We start from the raw sequence: 17,338 nt of genomic DNA, 5'->3' as shown, positions 1-17,338 counted from the left end.
AACTATCCGTCCCTTTATACTGTGTGTGTCTTTCTGTGTTTTCTTTCATGGACTCTCATAAAATTTCCCAGACAGAATTTTACATAATTTAAAAAAATGTAAAAGATAGATAGTACTATAATTTTTAGGACAAGAGAAAACATCCTGAGATCTAAGATATATTAGATGATATTTTGCAGTTCTTAAAAGGTGAGAGTCATTCACTTAAATTTGATCGTGGAGTAATCTCTTTTTTTTCTGTTAGAGAATAGTTCATATTCTTGACGGATACCAAACTAAAGCAGTGTATTTCTCTGAGAATCTATAGCGAATGTTTTGTATGGCAGAGCTGCACTGCTGACCTTTGAGGTCTTTTTTCCTTTTTTTATTCAGTAAGTACTTGAATTTTACTGACTCATTTATACTCCCCTATCGTATCACTTCTGTGGCTAGCAGTATACATTTTCAGTACAGCTGGTCAAAGCCGGAGCTGCAGTATGGTGATACAACAGATTGTCAGCTAACTATTCACTTGTTCTGCCTTTCAATACCAAACAACAAGCTTTGGCAAAAATAAATTTTTTTAGCCAAATTCATTGACCTAGTCATATGTCTTTGAATCAAGTTAATGCACTGTATTTTAAAAGCAGAAACAAAATAATAAATTATTATACTTGGACACACAAAAAATCCATGCTGAAATGAATGCTAAGTTTTTGGTAATATGACATCTCAATTGTAAGTTATTTTCTTTTCTAATAACTCCATTTTAAATTTGTCTAGCTCTTATTTTTCACTTTAAAAATGGCATTATAAATAAAATCTAAACTTCTTATTCTTAAGCCAAAGAAATGTTCATTTCTGCTTTGTTTTTCTGCCATTTTAGCCATTCCACAAAGTCTGTAATGGATTTTGTCAATAGCAATGAAAATATTATTTTTGTACATAACACAATTCACCTCATTTCCCAAATGGTAGACAACATCATCATTGCTTGTGGAGGAATTTTACCTTTGCTCTCTGCTGCAACATCACCAACTGTAAGTACTTTGCCTCCATCTAGTGGTTATGTTTTATAATTACATTACTAGAGTGTGTCAGTGGTGTTCTATACTATAAACAAGGAAACTTTTTAACCATATAATTTAAAATTATATATATTTGTATTCTCACCTCTTTTAATTGTCAGTCTTGGGTTCCAGCTGTGTGCATTTATGAACATATTTCTCTGGTAATTCTGATGAACATGCCTTAGGAAGAGCAATAACTATGAATGATTTAGCTTTATTTTCTATATATTGTTTCTCTCTCCAAATCTACATTATAATAAACTGTTAAAATCTTTGTTCTGTAAATCTTGAAGTTCTAAATACAAGTACATGTTTATTGTATGATAATTAGAGTCGAATCTAAATTTAGAAAAAGTCATCTTTAGACATTCAGTCTCATGACTTGCTTGAAATATTACTTTTAAACTTAATATTATTTTAAATGATATATAGGAGTATTATACTTCTGATCTCTGAGATTTAATCTTGAAGCCAGTAATTTGCTTCAAAAAGAGAATCGAATGATTGAATTCTTAGAGTGTTTCTTATTTAAAACTTAGGTACCTCAGATAGAAAAAGTATAAATGACATTTTTTTCTGTACCTGAAAAATTTCATAATCCTTAAAAACCTCAAAAAACTTTATGTTAGCCATATGGCATCTTTTAGAATTTTCATGTGACATGATTTACTGGTTCAACATTTATTTTTTAAAAATACAGACTTTCTCTAATAAAACATTGAAATGTATTAATATAAGTTTGAAATAATGTTACTTATGTCATTTAAAATATAATAGATAAATAACTATATTTTAGCTGTCTTTTAAAAAATATCTCTGATTCATATTTTTAAAAAAACAGACTCTATAGCTAATTGCTCAGATGGGAAAGAATATAGAATTCTGCTTCTTATATTAACTGTGTTCTTGCTACCACATTGGAAGCTCATCCATTAGCCCCAAATATATCCTTTTTCCAGAGAGAAACTTGCTGTTTTATTAAGATGTGTTTTACTTGATGAGGCAGCGTTTCCAAATTGATCTCTGGCTTTATTTCATCATTAACAAGTTTTCTCTACATGACTCTTTTTCTCGCTGTCCCTTTGCCACCACCCCTAGAGCAGCACTGAAACTTAAGTATTGGCAGCAAAAAGAATGTATCCTCAGCACACCTCCCCCTCACAGGCACATATACTTCTATTTCATCCATGAATTTATTCGGGTCTCCAAAGGCAAGAAGGCTAGTTCAGCAGGGAGTGCAGCAGAACAGGTCCTAATTAGGGCCTTCTTGAAATTAGCAGCTGACCAAGGAAATTGAATCAGGAAGAAAAGTAGTTGATGGTGTGTGAAGAGTGCAGGTATCCTGTGAAATTAACATACCATCCCTTCTCTTTAATCTCTGATTTCCTCTATGATTTATACCAAATTCTGATAAATTGAGAGTTATATGTGATGTTAAAAATACATTCTAATATTGAGGCAGGAAGAGGCTTTGTTTTGTTTTTTCCCTCTTCTGTGCATTGAAGAGTGACTTAATGATTCATCCTGGCATTTTTCTTCATCCTATAAATTTTTTTATGTCTTATAAATTAACATTTGTTGTCAGGAAATTTTAAAATGTTATACTGAAATTTACTTTAAAATATAATATTGTTTTAAAATTTTCTGTAGAACAAAAATGACCTTTATAAAAAAATTAGCAGTCGACATAAAAATTTGTATAGGTTTGAAATATTCACATTACTAGTCTTCCACATTTTAAAACTAGATCTCTATCAAAATAGAGAACATAATTAATGAAGTTTCAATAAACAATATGATTTAAATAATATGTCACTACCCCAATTTGCTTTTTTTTTTTACATCTTTATTGGAGTATAATTGCTTTACAATGGTGTGTTAGTTTCTGCTTTATAACAAAGTGAATCAGTTATACATATACATATGTTCCCATATCTCTTCCCTCTTGCGTCTCCCTCCCTCCCACCCTCCCTATCCCACCCCTCTAGGTGGTCACAAAGCACCGAGCTGGTCTCCCTGTGGTATGCGGCTGCTTCCCACTAGCTAGCTATTTTACGTTTGGTAGTGTGTATATGTCCATGCCACTCTCTCACTTTGTCACAGCTTACCCTTCCCCCTCCCCATATCCTCAAGTCCATTCTTTAGTAGGTCTGTGTCTTTATTCCTGTCTTACCCCTAGGTTCTTCATGACATTTTTTTTTCTTAAATTCCATACATATGTGTTAGCATACGGTATTTGTCTTTCTCTTTCTGACTTACTTCACTCTGTATGACAGACTCTAGGTCCATCCACCTCATTACAAATAGCTCACTTTTGTTTCTTTTTATGGCTGAGTAATATTCCATTCTATATATGTACCACATCTTCTTTATCCATTCATCCGATGATGGACACTTAGGTTGTTTCCATCTCCGGGCTATTGTAAATAGAGCTGCAATGAACATTTTAGTACATGACTCTTTTTGAATTATGGTTTTCTCAGGGTATATGCCCAGTAGTGGGATTGCTGGGTCATACGGTAGTTCTATTTGTAGTTTTTTAAGGAACCTCCATACTGTTCTCCATAGTGGCTGTACCAATTCACATTTCCACCAGCGGTGCAAGAGTGTTCCCTTTTCTCCACACCCTCTCCAGCATTTATTGTTTCTAGATTTTTTGAAGATGGCCATTTTGACTGGTGTGAGATGATATCTCATTGTAGTTTTGATTTGCATTTCTCTAATGATTAATGATGTTGAGCATTCTTTCATGTGTTTGTTGGCAGTCTATATGTCTTCTTTGGAGAAATGTCTATTTAGGTCTTCTGCCCATTTTTGGATTGGGTTGTTTGTTTTTTTGTTATTGAGCTGCATGAGCTGCTTGTAAATATCGGAGATTAATGCTTTGTCAGTTGCTTCATTTGCAAATATTTTCTCCCATTCTGAGGGTTGTCTTTTGGTTTTGTTCATGGTTTCCTTTGCTGTGCAAAAGCTTTGAAGTTTCATTAGGTCCCATTTGTTTATTTTTGTTTTTATTTCCATTTCTCTAAGAGGTGGGTCAAAAAGCATCTTGCTGTGATTTATGTCATGGAGTGTTCTGCCTATGTTTTCCTCTAAGAGTTTGATAGTGTCTGGCCTTACATTTAGGTCTTTAATCCATTTTGAGCTTATTTTTGTGTATGGTGTTAGGGAGTGATCTAATCTCATACTTTCACATGTACCTGTCCAGTTTTCCTAGCACCACTTATTGAAGAGGCTGTCCTTTCTCCACTGTACATTCCTGCCTCCTTTATCAAAGATAAGGTGACCATATGTGTGTGGGTTTATCTCTGGGCTTTCTATCCTGTTCCATTGATCTATATTTCTGTTTTTGTGCCAGTACCATACTGTCTTGATTACTGTAGCTTTGTAGTATAGTCTGAAGTCAGGGAGCCTGATTCCTCCAGCTCCGTTTTTCGTTCTCAAGATTGCTTTGGCTATTAAGGGTCTTTTGTGTTTCCATGGAAATTGTGAAATTTTTTGTTCTAGTTCTGTGAAAAATGCCAGTGGTAGTTTGATAGGGATTGCATTGAATCTGTAGATTGCTTTGGGTAGTAGAGTCATTGTCACAATGTTGATTCTTCCAATCCAAGAACATGGTATATCTCTCCATCTATTTGTATCATCTTTAATTTCTTTCATCAGTGTCTTATAATTTTCTGCATACAGGTCTTTTGTCTCCTTAGGTAGGTTTATTCCTAGATATATATATATATATTTTTTTTTTGGTATGTGGGCCTCTCACTGTTGTGGCCTCTCCCCTTGCGGAGCACAGGCTCCGGATGCGCCCGCTTAGCGGCCATGGCTCACGGGCCCAGCCGCTCCACGGCATGTGGGATTTTCCTGGACCGGGGCACGAACCCATGTCCCCTGCATTGGCAGGTGGACTCTCAACCACTGTGCCACCAGGGAAGCCCTATTTCTAGATATTTTATTCTTTTTGTTGCAATGGTAAATGGGAGTGTTTTCTGATTTCACTTTCAGATTTTTCATCCTTAGTGTATAGAAATGCCAGAGATTTCTGTGCATTCATTTTATATCCTGCTACTTTACCAAATTCATTGATTAGCTCTAGTAGTTTTCTGGTAGCATCATTAGGATTCTCTATGTATAGTATCATGTCATTTGCAAAGAGTGACAGCTTTACTCCTTCTTTTCCGATATGGATTCCTTTTATTTCCTTTTCTTCTCTGCTGTGACTAAAACTTCCAAAACTATGTTGAATAAGAGTGGTGAGAGTGGGCAGCCTTGTCTTGTTCCTGATCTTAGTGGAAATGCTTTCAGTTTTTCACCATTGAGGACGATATTGGCTGTGGGTTTGTCATATATGGCCTTTATTATGTTGAGGAAAGTTCCCTCTATGCCTACTTTCTGCAGGGTTTTTATCATAAATGGGTGTTGAATTTTGTTGAAAGCTTTCTCTGCATCTATTGAGATGATCATATGTTTTTTCTCCTTCAATTTGTTAATATGGTGTATCACGTTGATTGATTTGTGTATATTGAAGAATCCTTGCATTCCTGGAATAAACCCCACTTGATGATGGTGTATGATCCTTTTTTTTTTTTTTTTTTTTTTTTTGCGGTACGCGGGCCTCTCACTGTTGTGGCCTCTCCCATTGCGGAGCACAAGCTCTGGACGTGCAGGCTCAGGGGCCATGGCTCACGGGCCCAGCCGCTCCGCAGCATGTCGGATCTTCCCGGACTGGGGCACGAACCCGTGTCCCCTGCATCAACAGGCGGACTCTCAACCACTGCGCCACCAGGGAAGCCTGGTGTATGATCCTTTTAATGTGCTGTTGGATTCTGTTTGCTAGTATTTTGTTGAGGATTTTTGCATCTATGTTCATCAGTGATATTGGCCTGTAGTTTTCTCTCTTTGTGACGCCCTTGTCTGGTTTTGGTATCAGGATGATAGTGGCCTTGTAGAATGAGTTTGGGAGTGTTCCTCCCTCTGCTATTTTTTGGAAGATTTTGTGAACGATAGGTGTTACGTCTTCTCTAAATGTTTGATAGAATTCGCCTGTGAAGCCATCTGGTCCTGGGCTTTTGTTTGTTGGAAGATTCTGAATCACAGTTTCAATTTCAGTGCTTGTGATTGGTCTGTTCATATTTTCTATTTCTTCCTGATTCAGTCTTGGCAGGTTGTGCATTTCTAAGAATTTGTCCATTTCTTCCAGGTTGTCCATTTTATTGGCATAGAGTTGCTTGTAGTAATCTCCCATGTTCTTATGTATTCCTGCAATGTCAGTTGTTACTTCTCCTTTTTCATTTCTAATTCTATTGATTTGAGTCTTCTCCCTTTTTTTCTTGATGAGTCTGGCTAATGGTTTATCAATTTTGTATATCTTCTCAGAGAAGCAGCTTTTTGTTTTATTGATCTTGCTATCATTTCCTTCATTTCCTTTTCATTTGTTTTTGATCTGATTTTTATTATTTCTTTCCTTCTGCTAACTTTGGGGTTTTTTTGTTCTTCTTTCTCTAATTGCTTTAGGTGCAAGGTTAGGTTGTTTATTCGAGATGCTTCCTGTTTCTTAAAGTAGGATTGTATTGCTGTAAACTTCCCTCATAGAAGTGCTTTTGCGGCATCCCATAGGTTTTGGGTCGTCGTGTCTCCATTGTCATTTGTTTTTAGGTATTTTTTGATTTCCTCTTTGATTTCTTCAGTGATCACTTCGTTATTAAGTAGTGTATTGTTTAGCTTCCATGTGTTTGTATTTTTTACAGATCTTTTCCTGTAATTGATATCTAGTCTCATAGCGTTGTGGTCGGAAAAGATACTTGATATAGTTTCAATTTTCTTAAATTTACCAAGGCTAGATTTGTGACCCAAGATATGATCTATCCTGGAGAATGTTCCATGAGCACTTGAGAAAAATGTGTATTCTGTTGTTTTTGGATGGAATGTCCTATAAATATCAATTAAGTCCATCTTGTGTAATGTATCATTTAAAGCTTGTGTTTCCTTATTTATTTTCATTTTGGATGATCTGTCCATTGGTGAAAGTGGGGTGTTAAAGTCCCCTACTGTGAATGTGTTAGTGTCGATTAATGGCTGTTAGTATTTGCCTTATGTATTGAGGTGCTCCTATGTTGGGTGCATAAATATTTACAATTGTTAGATCTTCTTCTTGGATTGATCCCTTGATCATTTTGTAGTGTCCTTCTTTGTCTCTTGTCTCTTGTAATAGTCTTTATTTTAAAGTCTATTTTGTCTGATATGAGAATTGCGACTCCAGCTTTCTTTTGGTTTCCATTTGCATGGAATATCTTTTTCCATCCCCTTACTTTCAGTCTGTATATCTCTAGGTTTGAAGTGGGTCTCTTTTAGACAGCATATATATGGGTCTTGTTTTTGTATCCATTCAGCCGGTCTGTGTATTTTGGTGGGAGCATTTAGTCGATTTACGTTTAAGGTAATTATTGATATATATGTTCCTATTCCCATTTTCTTAATTGTTTTGGGTTCATTATTGTAGGTCTTTAGCTTCTCTTGTGTTTCTTGCCTAGAGAAGTTCCTTTAGCATTTGTTGTAAAGCTGGTTTGGTGGTGCTGAACTCTCTCAGCTTTTGCTTGTCTGTAAAGGTTTTAATTTCTCCGTCAAATCTGGATGAGATCCTTGCTGGGTAGAGTAATCTTGGTTGCAGGGTTTTCTCCTTCATCACTTTAAATATGTCCTGCCAGTCCCTTCTGGCTTGCAGAGTTTCTGCTGAAAGATCAGCTGTTAACCTTATGGGGATTCCCTTGTCTGTTATTTGTTGTTTTTCCCTTGCTGTTTTTAATATGTTTTCTTTGTATTTAATCTTTTTTTTTTTTTTTTGCGGTACGTGGGCCTCTCACTGCTGTGGCCTCTCCCGTTGCGGAGCACAGACTCCGGACGCGCAGGCTCAGCGGCCATGGCCCACGGGCCCAGCCGCTCCACGGCACGTGAGATCTTCCTGGACCAGGGCACGAACCCACATCCCCTGCATCGGCAGGCGGACTCCCAACCGCTGCGCCACCAGGGAAGCCCTGTATTTAATTTTTGACTGTTTAATTAATATGTGTCTTGGCGTGTTTCTCCCTGGATTTATCCTGTATGAGACTCTCTGTGCTTCCTGGACTGGATTAACTATTTTCTTTCCCATATTAGGGAAGTTTTGAACTATAATCTCTTCAAATATTTCCTCAGTCCCTTTCTTTTTCTCTTCTTCTTCTGGAACCCCTATAATTCAAATGTTCGTGCATTTAATGTTGTCCCAGATGTCTCTGAGACTGTCCTTAGTTCTTTTCATTCTTTTTTCTTTATTCTGCTCTGCAGTAGTTATTTCCACTATTTTATCTTCCAGGTCACTTATCCGTTCTTCTGCCTCAGTTATTCTGCTATTGATCCCATCTAGAGTATTTTTAATTTCATTTATTGTGTTGTTCATCGTTGCTTGTTTCATCTTTAGTTCTTCTAGGTCCTTGTTAAATGTTTCTTGCATTTTGTCTATTCTATTTCCAAGATCTTGGATCATCTTTACTATCATTATTCTGAATTCTTTTTCAGGTAGACTGCCTATTTCCTCTTCATTTGTTAGGTCTGGTGGGTTTTTATCTTGCTCCTTCATCTGCTGTGTGTTTTTCTGTCTGCTCATTTTGCTTATCTTACTGTGTGTGGGGTCTCCTTTTTGCAGGCTGAAGGTTCGTAGTTCCCGTTGTTTTGGGTGTCTGTCCCCAGTGGCTAAAGTTGGTTCAGTGGGTTGTGTAGGCTTCCTGGTGGAGGGGACTAGTGCCTGTGTTCTGGTGGATGAGGCTGGATCTTGTCTTTCTGGTGGGCAGGTCCACTTCTGGTGCTGTGTTTTGGGGTTCTGTGGCCTTATTATGATTTTAGGCAGCCTCTCTGCTAATGGGTGGGGTTGTGTTCCTGTCTTGCTAGTTGTTTGGCATAGGGTGTGCAGCACTGTAGCTTGCTGGTCGTTGAGTGAAGCTGGGTGCTGGTGTTGAAATGGAGATCTCTGGGAGATTTTTGCCATTTGATATTATGTGGAGCTGGGAGGTCTCATGTGGACCAGTATCCTGAAGTTGGCTCTCCCACCTCAGAGGCACAGCAGTGATTTTTGGCTGCAGCACCAAGAGCCTTTCATCCACACGGCTCAGAATAAAAGGGAGAAAAAGTAGAAAAAGAAAAAAGAAAGAAAGAAACGAAGGAAGGAAGAAAGAAGAAAGGTGGGAGGGAGGGAGGGAGGAGGGAAGGAAGGAAAGAAAGAAAGAAAGAAGATAAGATAAAATAAAATAAGATAAAATAAAAAAAAATTAAGAAAAAAATTTGTTTTTAAAAAGATGAAAAAAAAAAAAAAAACAGACGGATAGAACCCTAGGACAAATGGTGGAAGAAAAGCTATACAGACAGACTCTCACACAGAAGCATATGCATACACACTCACAAAAAGAGGAAAAGGGGAAAAAAATCATAAGTCTTGCTCTCAAAGTCCACCTCCTTAATTTGGGATGATTCGTTGTCTATTCATGTATTCCACAGATGCAGGTTCATCAAGTTGACTGTGGAGCTTTAATCTGCTGCTACTGAGGCTGCTGGGAGAGATTTCCCTTTCTCTTCTTTGTTCTCACAGCTCCCAGGGGCTCAGCTTTGGATTTGGCCCCGCCTCTGCGTGTAGGTTGCCAGAGGGCATCTGTTCTTCACTCAGACAGGACGGGGTTAAAGGAGCAGCTGCTTCCGGGACTCTGGCTCATTCAGGCCGGAGGGGAGGGAGGGGCATAGAGTGCGGAGCGGGCCTGCGGCGGCAGAGGCCGGCGTGATGTTGCATCAACCTGAGGGGCGCTGTGCGTTCTTCCGGGGAAGTTGTCCCTGTATCCCGGGACCCTAGCAGTGGCGGGCTGCACAGGCTCCCCGGAAGGGGGGTGTGGATAGTGACCTGTGCTCGCACACAGGCTTCTTGGTGGCGGCAGCAGCAGCCTTAGCGTCTCATGTCTGTCTCTTGGGTCCGCGCTTTCAGCCGCGGCTCGTGCCCGTCTCTGGAGCTCCTTTAAGCAGCGCTCTTAATTCCGTCTCCTCACGCACCGGGAAACAGAGAGGGAAGAAAAAGTCTCTTGCCTCTTCGGCAGGTCCAGACTTTTTCCCGGACTACCCCCCGGCTAGCCGTGGTGCACTAACCTCCTGCAGGCTGTGTTCACGCCGCCAACCCCAGTCCTCTCCCAGTGCTCCGACACCGAAGCCTGAGCCTCAGCTCCCAGCTCCGCCCGCCCTGGCAGGTGAGCAGACAAGTCTCTCGGGTGAGTGCCGGTTGGCACCGATCCTCTGTGCGGGAATGTCTCCGCTTTGCCCTCTGCACCCCTGTTGCTGTGCTCTCCTCCGCGGCTCCGCAGCTTCCCCCTCCGCCACCCACAGTCTCCGCCCGCGAAGGGGCTTCCTGGTGTGTGGAAACCTTTCCTCCTTCACAGCTCCCTCCTACTGGTGCAGGTCCCGTCCGTATTCTTTTCTCTCTGTTTATTCTTTTTTTCTTTTGCCCTACCCAAGTACGTGGGGACTTTTTGCCTTTTGGGAGGTCTGAGGTCTTCTGCCAGCGTTCCGTAGGTGTTCTGTAGGAGTTGTTCCACGTGTAAATGTATTTCTGGTGTATCTGTGTGGAGGAAGGTGATCTCCGCGTCTTACTCTTCTGCCATCTTCCCGATCCCCCCTGCTTATTTTTTTATTTTATAATGAATATACAGTAAAGATACTGACATTTTGAGGTTTTACTGCCAAAATTATTACCTGTGCAGTTTTGATCTCTGCAGTTAGGAATTTGAAACTATGGTACTTATTTCTTAGACTGTTCTCAACAGACTTTGGAATTCATTCAATTGTAGAAACTTTTCTTCATTGTCTCTGTCTCTATATTTCTGTTATTTTGGTCCATTAGCTGATTGTACCTATACCTGGTTGTACAACATAGCTAATTTTACGTTCTTTGAATAAATTGCTTCCTAATAGCGAGAACCTTTTCTCCCACTTCCTACTGGGAGAAAACATGGTTGGTGTCAACTGTTGAGTAATATCTTCTATTACTTTATTGTATAATATTCTTGCTAACAATTGTAATGTAGTAGAGGGGAAGAGTTAGGAAGGAAGAGGTTGAATAAATAAAGAAATGAGGGCTTCCCTGGTGGTTGAGAGTTCGCCTGCCGATGCAGGGGATACGGGTTCGTAGCCCGGTCTGGGAAGGTCCCACATGCCGCGGAGCGGCTGGGTCCGTGAGCCATGGCCACTGAGCCTGCGCGTCCGGAGCCTGTGCTCCGCAACAGGAGAGGCCACAACAGTGAGAGGCCCACATATCACAGGAAAAAAAAAAGAAAAAGAAAGAAATGATAACTGAAGATATGGAGCTTTTTAACTTGGAGTTTTAAAAAAAAAAGTTTATTGGAGTATAGTTGATTAACAATGTTGTGTTACTTTTTTTAACTTAGATTTAAAATATAAAAAGCCAAAAGAGAATTTTGGGTGGAATAAGTGAAAAAGGAAACACTGGCAATATACAGATTACCAAAGGGAAACATTGTCATGTAGATGCCTTTAGAATTTCAATCCTGTATGAAGAGGGATAGAAACATTTGAAACTAATGTTTGAGTGATCTGTAATTTTGTTTAGGTTTGTGGAGTTCTTCAGAATATTCATACATTATATACAGATATGTATTTATGGAATAAATATGAGTAATGATGGTATACAGTGGTTGACAGATTTATTCTGTGTATGGATCATATAGTAAATATTTTCGGGTTTGTGGGCTATATGGTATCTAACTATTGAAATTTGCTGTTGGTTGCAAAAGCAGCCATATATCATAACACAGAGGAGTAGGTGTGGGTGTGTTTCAATAAACCTTTATTTATATTTGACTTGTAGGTCCTAGTTTGCTGACCACTGACTTACAGCACCATTTTCACATAAAATACAAATGTCATAGCGTAAAACTTCATTACTTACTCCTGATCATTAAAAATTCAATAGTTAGATCTTAAGATAAGTTCATTTTTCCTGTTAAATAAGAGCTTGCATTTGACTTAATGAACATTTATTAAAGTTTAATTTTTAACATAATTTCACTGGTGGTTGTGATCATTATGTTTTATTAGAAGATATGTAACTTTTCCCATACAGCCATACTAAATATTTTTAGCATTTGACACGTCTAATGTTGAAATTGTATTTAATTTTGAGTAGGTAAGTAGAATGCTAAGTATTCGTTATAATTTCTATTAAAAGCTCAACCCAGGAAAATGTCTTTTCTGTTTTTCAGTATAAGTGTGGATCTCAGATAATTTGCTCATTTTCATCGAAAGCAAACTTTTGTTTCCCAGTAATCAGTGAGACTCAAACACGATTTTTCTTGAAGTTATGATTTAATTGAAGGCACATGGGTTTTAGCATAGGATAAATGTGTATTTTAACCTGGGTTCTACCACTTACTAGAAATGATGTCAACCTTAATTTCTTCATTTTAATGGTGTTAATTTTACTTATCCCACAGGGAGTTTTTGAAAATTAAGTTAGGCAATGTCACTAGATGGAGATGACTCTTACTGAATGTTTCCCTCCTTTACTTCCTTTTGGAACTTTTTATTCAGAATTGTATTATGATGGAATGATCTTCCCATTTATAGAGTAAGCCTGTCACACTCAGAATTCTGAAGTTTAAAATAGGATATTTGAACCAAGTTAGTTACTATGGGTGATCCATTTTGATGGCAAAAAACTAAAATGGTGTAGTCTTGTCTGTTCTCTCCATGGCATTGGCATAGTGGTGGTTTATTTTCTGCCCTGGGACCTTATATGAATACAGTAATCCATACTAAGGATGACATTTGTGTATTGCTGTTGCAGTAGCATCACGTGAGAAAATTTGAGCTGTTTTATCTTACTTGTACGGAAATATTTCAGTGGAAACTTTAAAGAAAAAGAGTATAGATATACAAATATTTGTGTTATAATGCCACCTCAAACTTAATATTCATTGAAAAAGCAGGACTTTATTGGAGTTTCAGTTTTACCTAGATTATTTAAAATCTTATGTAGCATAGAAAATAAATTACATAGTTTCAAGTCTCTAAATTAGACTAATAGTTTTAACTTAAGTAGTCAGGGGAAAGAAATAGAACTCTTCCTATGTAGGCTGACCAGTCTTTGATTTGGGGAAGGAGCATTATTTTTGTTACTGTTGTTGAGGTTTTGAAGTTAATGTTTCTGTGACTAGTCAGTTGCATCCTCTCATTTATTTTCTATACATTGTTCAAGTTGGTCATGAATGAAAACAAGGAATTGGAGAAAAAAATGAAGATAAACAAAACATGGATCAACTACAAATTGCATAATCATTTAATGATTTTAAGTTGACCATTTTGGTCAACCATCCAGTCCACTGAATGTTTAGAATTTCATTCAGTGTCACGTATGGTTTCATTTTCTCTGTTGATAGAAAAATAATAGAGACTGATATTTCTGGCTTTCCTAATAGTTTCATAATCCTGAGAAAGAAGAGGAACTTTTTATGTCAAAAAATGATGACAAAGACTTAATTTTAATTTATATTTTCTTACCATTATTAGAAAATGTAGCTAATAGATTTGGGAAAACTACTAATTTTCTTTGTGTTTTGTTTATCTCATAACACTGATTATATTTTAGTATTCTCAGGGTGCTTTTATATGTTCTCCTGTACTACTTGAAAATAGTTTATTTTGAAATTTATGCTCATGTATAATGTCAGAAATCAAAGAATAAGAATAGTTGTTGACTTTTATTATGAAACTTAATTCTATCCAAAAATTTTTAATATACTGAATATAATTCTTAATAATACTCTGAAACTTAGTACAAAATCTATGCAATTGTCTTAGTTCACGTGCGACCTCATTTAGTGCATCAGTAAGTTCTAGCAAGGGAAAGTGGTTTTTAAGTTAGAATCACTCAAATATTTTATTATCTTATTAATTACCGGGGATTTTGTTCTGTAGGAAGGGCTCCAAATATTTTAGGAAACAAAATAGCATGATTCCTTAATGAAAATTCTAGAAGGTTGGTTCAGTTTATTTTCCTAAGTCATTTCTGCTTAAACTGGTAGTGAGCTAGGGCTTTTACAGAGACATTACGTTAGTTTAGTTATTAAAATGTTTCCTTGGTCATCTTCTAGGAAAAGATAACTTATTTTGTAAAATAGAGTATGCATCATTTCTAATATATGAACTATATTTACATATATATTATTTGGGCAGTTACTCTAATGAAAAATATAAACAGAAGTCTATTTGATATTTAATCTTAATCATATGTAATTTATAAAATGAATATCTCTTCTGAGAATTTTTGCTTTTAATAAAATAATCAAATATAATTTTAATATATTATTTTGTGTTTCAATTTTACATTGTATTTTCATTTAATTTTAATAATTTGCTTTTCTTGTACTTTTTTGGTCTGTTGTCTGTTTTGTCTAATGCATGTCCAGGGTTCTAAGGTTAGTATTACTTCAGTAATTTTCAGGTTTTCAGTTTTAAATTTTATTTTTGCTTATTTACGAAATTTTTGACTTGGTTATATTTTGAGTTTCCATACCATCTAACATTAGGCATATCTTTGGTATATTTAAAAGATTCATTAGAAGGATTATTTTCTCAGTGTACTGATGAACTACTATTTTATTATTCACACTAATCTTTAGACTAAACTATCAGAATATAATGAATACAATAATATTTCAGTCATATGTACAATCAGATTTTAACTGGTTCCAAAGAAAGGAAATTGGTTGGAATATATGTTAAGATTTAATAATAATTATATGTGGGTGATCTTTATTTTTAAACCTATGCCATGATGTTTATATAACATTTCATCATATTTATAAATTACTATTATATAGAATTAATAAGAACTCCCTTTTAGGTTATTGGTTAAGAATGCTTTTTAGTTTAAAATTTTATTTTGTTTAGTCAGAAATAACAGTGGCAAATTTCATGGATGATTAATAATTCTGTTTATAATTTCTGTTTATAATTTACTCATTAAAAATGAAAACATTTTGAAGCTTAAGCCTTGTACATCGCAAAATACTTCAAAATAAGATCATTAACTAATAAAATGAGTTAGAGTTCCCATAATTTTAGTAATTCAAAATGATGAATTTCTTTGAGAATACATCTATAGATATCCTAAAATTCTAATATTTTGAAAAGTTTTCAGAATACTTAATGGACCTAAGCAATGGTCAGATCTTCCATTCCATTATAAAACACTTATATTGATAACTGATCTTTTAAAAGGAGGTTTTATATAAAATTAATTTTTAAACTTTTATTATAAACAATTGTGTTGTGGTCACCGATTTTTAATTCATGCTATGAAATGATGCTGTATATCAGTGAAGTGCTAGCAAATGAGGAATCTTTATTTAAAAAATCCAAGTAATGAATTAATTATTTCTTTAGGTCATGGATACCGAATTGGCATAATGTTGTAAATCAACAATTGAAAAAATTTTTTTTGTCTATTTACAAGCTCCTCTTAGACAGAATGATTTTAACTCTATTTTGATGTTAAATAGAAGGGAGAAAGGTTGTTACATTTTATACTCCATTTATAATCGTTTAGTTATAAAAGTGCTTGCAGTAGCCAGCTGTCTCTTTTCTTACCCATGTTGTACACAAGAAGTGTTTAAGAGGTCGTTTTTTAATCAGTGTTTCCTGCTGACATTTCCATGTTAACGTGAGTAGGGATATGTCTAGGTAGAATGATGGGTATAAATAATGTCAAATGGAGCATTAAATAGGAGCAGATACCTATGATATATGCTTACCTTGTCGTTGAATTTATCATTTGGTGCAGAAGTAAGGTTAATCCATATGGCTAGTGTGCCCATTTTCAGAAAATTTAAACAGTAGTATTTTTTATTTATAAAGCATTCCTTACTTTTCTCTGATTTTGAGGCACTGAGAAAATGAGGTCTAGTCATAATGAACCAAAATAATTAAAATGTTATGTAATGCACAATGAAAAAAGAGATGTTGCTATTGCTTACAAAATACAGAGTTATACATCTTATGAAACACAATGCTTTGTACCATTCCCTTTCAAAGCAGGAAATTATATTTTACCATAGACAATAGTGTAGTGAAAGTTCAGCTTCACCAGTCTAGAATGCTACTGATTCTTATTGCTAGTGTCACAAATTAATATCAGTAGAGGAATTAATGATCTTGAGTATTTTTACCCTAGATTTTTATTGTTCATACAAGATACCTAGTGGTTTCACTTTATTCTGAAATGGATAAGAAAGTGTCATAATTTGACAGTTGTCTCCCTTTGATGTCAAATGAAAGCGCCACATATCTTTCCTATTGCTCATCATACATATATAGGAAAGAAAAATTAGCACATATATTTTTATAAATGAGAATGAGGATTTTAGGAAAGAAATATGAGTTTTATGTCTTTGTTAACTAATAAAGTAGAACAAAACTAGTATAAATATATACATGTGATTACTTCTAAATATCTTTATGAAATGATCTTAAGTTTGGAATGTAGTTTTTACAAGTAATGATATTGAAATCTAACATTGATTTTAAAAATAGATTTTTTCCTTTATTTAAAGATAATTCATAGGTAAGCTAATTAAATTTGATAACTAGCTCTTATGATATATGGAATTAGTTTATGATTTATAACTTGTTTTGTTTACAAAATAACTAAACTACTGTTAACCTGCAGTATGTATGTACATGTATTATATTTCCAAATTTTAAGCAAGATTTAAATCTTCTACTTTTTTAAAGACGGAATTGGAAAATATTGAAGTGACACAAGGCATGTCAGCTGAGACAGCAGTAACTTTCCTCAGTCGATTGATGGCTATGGTTGATGTACTTGTATTTGCCAGCTCTCTAAATTTTAGTGAGATTGAAGCTGAAAAAAACATGTCTTCTGGTGGTTTAATGCGACAGTGCCTAAGGCTAGGTAAGTCTGTTAAGAATAACGGTGCATGTTAAATAATTACAGATTACTTTTTGATACTCTGTGATACATAAAGTATTAATGATACAATTTGATGATTATGTAATGTAAAGATTATTTTGTAATTCTTCAGAATTACTAAATTAAAAAATTATAATATCTTCACTTTGGAGATTTCATGGAATTGATCTTTAATGGATTCTAATTTGAAATAAAGTCAAATATATTTTGAGTTTTTTCAGAATCAGTTGGACAATAACCTTTTTCACTGAAGTGACTTTAATGTAAATATATTTATGAA

General features: G+C 35.7%; 1 protein-coding gene across 4 annotated transcripts in view; it reads left to right on the top strand.

The window, feature by feature from the left end:
* NBEA (neurobeachin) overlaps nucleotides 1–17,338 on the top strand; it is a gene marked incomplete at its 5' end in the record, with an annotated part of 629,414 nt that overhangs the window by 198,876 nt on the left and 413,200 nt on the right. For 3 of the 4 annotated variants that reach the window (XM_082675501.1, XM_082675500.1, XM_082675503.1), the window contains 2 exons: nucleotides 866–1,019; nucleotides 16,860–17,040. In XM_082675501.1, coding sequence (XP_082531627.1) covers nucleotides 866–1,019; nucleotides 16,860–17,040 — 335 coding nt within the window. Of the gene's footprint in view, nucleotides 1–865; nucleotides 1,020–16,846; nucleotides 17,041–17,338 lie in introns of those variants that run through there. The other variant, XM_082675502.1, reaches the window with a different exon arrangement.

Source organism: Grampus griseus (assembly GCF_964374135.1).
Source record: "Grampus griseus genome assembly, chromosome: 18".
In the NCBI taxonomy this organism is placed as follows: Eukaryota; Metazoa; Chordata; class Mammalia; order Artiodactyla; family Delphinidae; genus Grampus; species Grampus griseus.
The sequence above is the reverse complement of the archived record's forward strand: the minus strand, read 5'-3'. Positions and strand labels throughout refer to the sequence as shown.